Here is a 6,195-nt window from a genome sequence, read left to right on the forward strand (position 1 = left end):
TTGGGGGGAATTTTGATCGACCCGGCCCCGGATAAGCGGAAGAAAATGGATGGATGGATGGATTTTGTGTCTTTTTTAGTAATTTTGTGTATTATTAGGTCATTTTGTCTTTTTTCTGTCATTTTGTGTCTTTTTTAAGTAATTTTGTGTCTTTTTAAGTAATTTTGTGTCTTTTTTAAGTAATTTTGTCTCTTTTGTTGGTAATTTTGTGTCTGTTTTTTAGTAATTTTGTGTCTTTTTCTAATATTTTTGTGTCTTTCTTTTATTAATTTTCTGTCTTTTTTAAGTAATTTAGTTTTTTTCTGTCATGTTGTGTCTTTTTTAAGTCTTTCAGGTCACACAGAACAACCACAAAGAGACACAGAAAAGATGCAAAGAGACACAATCACCATCAAGTTATGCAGAATGACGACAACAAGATGCAACAAAACCACAAAGAGATGAAAAAGGACCGTAGTGACCACCACCAAGATGGGTCAGGGGCCTTTTACATGTCTGCAGGGGCCCGTTGACCCAATATTCATCTATTCTGGGCACCTATTCAGCGCTCCTCTGGCCTGCTATGGCCACACCTTCAGTCTCTCTCTACCTGAGAAGAGGATATGTAGATTAACATCAACCTGCTGCACGTCATCACTCGATATATTTCCTGTCAGTGTTTGGATGCAGAGGACAAACATCAGACGCTGGTGGAGAGAATTCTGCTCATCCAGCAGCTTTCACAGGTACATTTTGAGACTTTTTTTTCCTTTAATGCGAGGTTATATATATATATATATATATATATATATACAGTACAGGCCAAAAGTTTGGACACACCTTCTCATTCAATGCGTTTCCTTTATTTTCATGACTATTTACATTGTAAATTCATCAAAACTATTAATGAACACATGTGGAATTATGTACTTAACAAAAAAGTGTGAAATAACTGAAAACATGTCTTATATTCTAGTAAGCAAAGGGTGGTTACTTTGAGGAATCTAAAATACAAGACATGTTTTCAGTTATTTCACACTTTTTTTGTTAAGTACATAATTCCATGTGTTCATTCATAGTTTTGATGCCTTCAGTGAGAATATACAATGTAAATAGTCATGAAAATAAAGAAAAACACATTGAATGAGATGGGTCCAAACTGTTGGCCTGTACTGTATATATATATATATATATATATATATATATATATATATATATATATATATATATTAGACTAGATATTTTTTATTTCACTTACTTTTTAAAAAACTTTTATATTAAATAATTTTTGATGATATAACAGGGACGAAAAATGTAAAAATTGCTAAAATTGATAGAACAGACAAAATATAGTGTTTTGAATTAAAGAGTCAATATATCTCAAACATGTTTACAGGGGTATATTTATATTTATATATATATATATATATATATATATATATAGAGAGAGAGAGAGAGAGATAGTGTCATTTAAAGTTTTATATAGTATATACAGTATAATATATATATAAATATAATACTGTATATAAAACTTTAAACAGGCAAAAATAACTGCTTTATTTTTTTTTAATCAAATTTGGATTTTTAACACAATTTTTCTATTGAATTGTGAGGATCATACATTTGTGATCTTATAACGAAGCAGTTTGAAAAACTTGTTAAACAGATAAAACATGCAACAGATACAGGATTTTGAATTTAAGAGTCCATAAATCTAAAACATGATTACAGCAGCATTTTTTCTACCAACTTTATTCATTATTATTATTATCATTATAATTGTCTCTTGTTCTGAGCCAACATGAATACACTGAGAGGTATTTTTAGCTACATTTGCATTGTTCCAGGACATGATGACAGCTGAGATATGCAACTACATTTGTGTTGTTACAATATGATAAATGAAGATATGCTGTTTAACCCATGAACTAGGATTAAACACACACCATATTTAGTTTTTGTCCCTTTATTCTGAAAAAGACAATATTCAAACTAAGCTGTTTACGTGATTTAATTACAATTACAACTATTTGTAAACTGACACGGATTTCGCTATGCAAGTTAATGAGAGTCATATTTTTCTGGCGAGATCTTCACCACAAAGTGATTATGTACATTCACTGAGTGAATATTTAGAAAATAAAGCATATATTTCTTGCTAGAAATGTGATCAAAATCCATTTTTATGCAGAAACAAAGTCAAAATATTAATTTTTTCACAAAAAATGACAAAACTGCCCGCCATGTTTTTTGTTCTGACCGCCGGAACCTTGAAAGTCATGTGACTTGGAACAAACCAATAGGAAAACTTATTAACTGTCTTTAACTTGCATTGTAGCGAAATTCGTGTCAGTTTCATGGAAATTTGAGCGATTCCGTGGCTATTCCACGGATTTTGAGTTAAGCGAAATCCGTGGCTATTTCACGGATTTCTGTGAGACCAGGTTGGTGTATACTGTGTGTGTGTGTGTGCAGCTCACAGCTTTAGTGATGTCACTGAACAATGTTAGGCTGATATGAAACAACATAACCTGATCTCTGATCCTACAGTTTTCACTCTGAACAATGAACAACACTACACAGGACAACTGCCTTAATGTCCCAACCAGCAACAACACTGACTTCAGCAACATTTTTATGTTGGTTCCCCTCCATGGCGCTGTCGATTTTGGTGAAGATGCGTTCATCAAGTTTGTGGTGACGTGCATAATCATTTGTCTCGGCCTTCCTTTGACCCTCGGGGCCATCTATGGTCTCTATTCTCTGGTAAGAACATTATAACTGTCATGTGTCATGTCTCTGTGTCTGTGAGGGTCTTGATCAGGTTGGGCGACAGGTCTCAGGGGGTCGGGATGAAGTGTTTTACAGGAATAATTGACTCTATAATTAAAATGTGCCATATGAAGATTTTATAGAACTTTTTTGAATCATTCAGGTTACTTGTTGTCTTAGATAAGTAAATGGAAACTCTGAGCCTGATCTGTACTGGGAACAATGGAGTCATTGGTCTGAAAGTAAAACGGTCGGTTTGGGTCCAGAACTGAGTCAGATACCGATTCTGTTCTGACTGTGAGCAGGTATGAGCTGAAACTAACTGGACCAAGCCCACAGTAAACCCACAAAGTGTAGAAATGGTGTGGGCCCCACAAGGCAAACCCACATCTTTCTGCAGGGCCAAACTCTGTAAAATTGCCTTAAAAAGATGATCATCATTTTGATATTGTTATTGTGTCTCTTGTTCTGAGCCAACATGAACACACTGACAGGTGGTTGTGTTGATATTTGCATTTTTCCAGGTAATGATGGTAGCTGAGATATGCAAAAGAGTTTTGTGAGTTGTGACAATATGACTGTATGACTGTGTAGCTGGAAACTGGTTGCAGTCAGTTAATGTTCTCATCATGGATGTATTACTGAATGGAACCAAGAGGGACCAGAACCTTTTTCTGGACTGTTTGGACTCTATCAGAGTCTATCAGGTCACACAGAACAACCACAAAGAGAGACAGAAAAGATGCAAAGAGATAAAATCACCACAAAGACATGCCAAAAACTTAAAGTTATGCAGAATGACGACAACAAGACAACAATTGACTCTATAATTAAAATATACACAAACCTGACTGGACCCTAATCACATGCGACATGTGACTCCATGCAGCCTTCTCTTAAACTCTAAAGATGAATGGCTCCATTTAACTTATAGACAACAGAAAATAATTGTCAGGTTGGTCAGATATTTGTTCGGGATTATTTGTGATGTTAATTGTTTTTAAAAGGAAGGCGTGACAGTTTGTAGATATTAATAATCTTTAGAGGAAGAAGCCCACTGACCACCATGAGCTTAATGCTTTTGGTTTCTGGGTTACCATGAAAATGATCTCCTGACTTTTGTTCAGCAGTTGATCTGGGTATTTCAAGATGGCCTTGGAAAGCCCACAGGTATTCACTGGCTGATGGGGGGGGCTTGAACCTGTAGACATCTATAATCATTTCCTTAGTCTTTGAGGTGTTCATGATTCTCACATAAGCACCAGTTTCCTCCAGATGGGCAAGTGCACTATGAAGCATGTAGAGGACAGCATCATTCACTCTGATGTGTTGTTTTTATGCAAACTGCAGGGGGTCGAGTTTGTCTTTGACCTCAACTCTCTGTAGGCGTAGAATCAGCCACTCCAAGGGCTTCATGATGGGAAATAAGATGGAAAACAGATTTGATGATAATCATAAAAATGAAGTTGAAAATATTAAAATCAAAGATGACATATTTGGGAGTTCAGATCATGTTTCAGCTGCTTTTTTCCTTTTGTTTTCCTGCAGGTGAGAAATGGTGAAGTTGCTCCGATCTACGTCATCAACCTTCTCATCTCTGACCTCATTCAGTTCTGCTGCATGATACTTGAGGTGGCACAGCCTAAGAACCTGTACGTGTTCTGTTATGAGTACTGGGAGATATATGAGGTCTTCATCTATATTTACGACTACAGTCTGTTGGCCAGTGTTGGCTTCATGGTGGTCATCGCTCTGGAAAGGTAGCTACCTGTCTATCTATCTAATATGTGCTAAGCTTCAGTGTCTGATCATTGTATCTCTGTAGAACTCTGAAGCTGTCTTTCTTGTATTTCAGGTATTTGGTCATCGTCCACCCACTGTGGTACCGCTGCAGACGAACCATCAAGACCTCTGTGCTGATCTGTGTCCTGGTCTGGATCCTTCCTGTTGTCTTTGTCCTCATTCACCGCTTCAGTGGTATAACGGTCTCCTTAGGCATTTACATCATCTTTCAGCTCCTTCCTCTTCTGCTGATCATATTCTTCCTGATTGCGACCCTCAAAGCCCTGTATGCTACCGTCTCTGTCCCAGCTGACGAAAAACGATATATTGCAGGAGTGTTGATCCTGGTGCTGCTGATTTACACGCTGCTGTTCCTGCCCAACTTAATTCTGTTAGTGTACTGGTACGATTTAATCTTAAACCCAAATGCAGGCATCATCCCACATCTTCACCGTCTCTTAGACGTGGCTCCTGTGTTTCTTAAGTTGAGTCCTCTGGCAGACTTAGCTCTATATATGTTGATGAGGAAAGGGACCATAAGCCAGCTTTCTGCCTGTGTGTGTCGCTGCAGAACAGACAGCAATGAAATCAGATCTGTAACTGTGACTTATGTCAACATGTCTGCAGAGAGAGATGGAGAGAGAGAAGGGAAGAGAGAGAAGGGAAAAGAGATGGAGAGAGAGATGGAGAGAGAGAAGGGAATAGAGCTGGAGAGAGAGATGGAGAGAGAGAAGGAGAGAGAGAAGGAGAGAGAGCTGGAGAGAGAGAAGGGGAGAGAGATGGAGAGAGAGAAGGAGAGAGAGATGGAGAGAGAAAAGGGGAGAGAGATGGAGAGAGAGAAGGAGAGAGAGATGGAGAGAGAAAAGGGGAGAGAGATGGAGAGAGAGAAGGAGAGAGAGAAGGGAAAAGAGATGGAGAGAGAGATTGAGAGAGAGAAGGGAAAAGAGATTGAGAGAGAGATGGAGAGAGAGCTGGAGAGAGAGAAGGGGAGAAAGATGGAGAAAGAGATGGAGTGAGAAAAGGGGAGAGAGATTGAGAGAGAGATGGAGAGAGAGAAGGGGAGAAAACTGAAGAACTATAGAGAAATAGGAAGAAAACAGACTTATTCTGTCCTCTACTGAAGCTTTGCTGTTGGTAAATGTTGGTAAATGTTTTGTTAAACCTGCTGAGCTTCACAGTGATGACTTCAACAAATGTCTTTATATTAGTGTGTTAAATGTAACATGATCTATGTTGTTTACTTTTTCATATATATGATTTTTTAATTCATTATTTTTTCATAAGTTCAATAAGTTTTGAACGGACCGACGAGTTATATGTTGTTTGGCTTTCTAAATGTTTTTACAGGTAATAAACTAAAATATAAACTATTTATCTTGATATCAGTTGTTTTTTAGTGGGCAGCATGGTGCTTTTTAGGATGTTAATCAGAGCAGCTGTTTTGTGTTGGCCATGTGGATAAAATGTAATCACAGTGTGCAGAATTTTACATGAAATTCTACATTTTCTGGACATTTAATAAAGAATATGTTTCTTGACAAAAATGTTAATTTTTGTGGAGAGTGCAACGATACCTCTAAGAAGACTGTACGACAAATGGGCAATGACTTGTGAAAGGGGGCGTGGCTATCATAAATGGGCAGAGCAAACAAATTAGGCGGT

At 37.4% G+C, this 6,195-nt stretch overlaps 1 protein-coding gene across 1 annotated transcript in view; it reads left to right on the forward strand.

The window, feature by feature from the left end:
• The first annotated feature begins 2,531 nt into the window (after positions 1 to 2,531).
• Positions 2,532 to 6,195, forward strand: part of LOC131973739 (probable G-protein coupled receptor 152) — a 30,928-nt gene continuing 27,264 nt past the window's right edge. Inside the window, exons 1-3 of the mRNA XM_059335800.1 lie at positions 2,532 to 2,745; positions 4,300 to 4,511; positions 4,607 to 5,152. Of these exons, the coding sequence (XP_059191783.1) occupies positions 2,545 to 2,745; positions 4,300 to 4,511; positions 4,607 to 5,152 (959 nt within the window). The 5' untranslated portion in view covers positions 2,532 to 2,544. The remainder of the gene's footprint in view (positions 2,746 to 4,299; positions 4,512 to 4,606; positions 5,153 to 6,195) is intronic.

The sequence above is a fragment of the Centropristis striata genome, chromosome 6 (genome assembly GCF_030273125.1).
Source record: "Centropristis striata isolate RG_2023a ecotype Rhode Island chromosome 6, C.striata_1.0, whole genome shotgun sequence".
NCBI classification, from domain to species: domain Eukaryota; kingdom Metazoa; phylum Chordata; class Actinopteri; order Perciformes; family Serranidae; genus Centropristis; species Centropristis striata.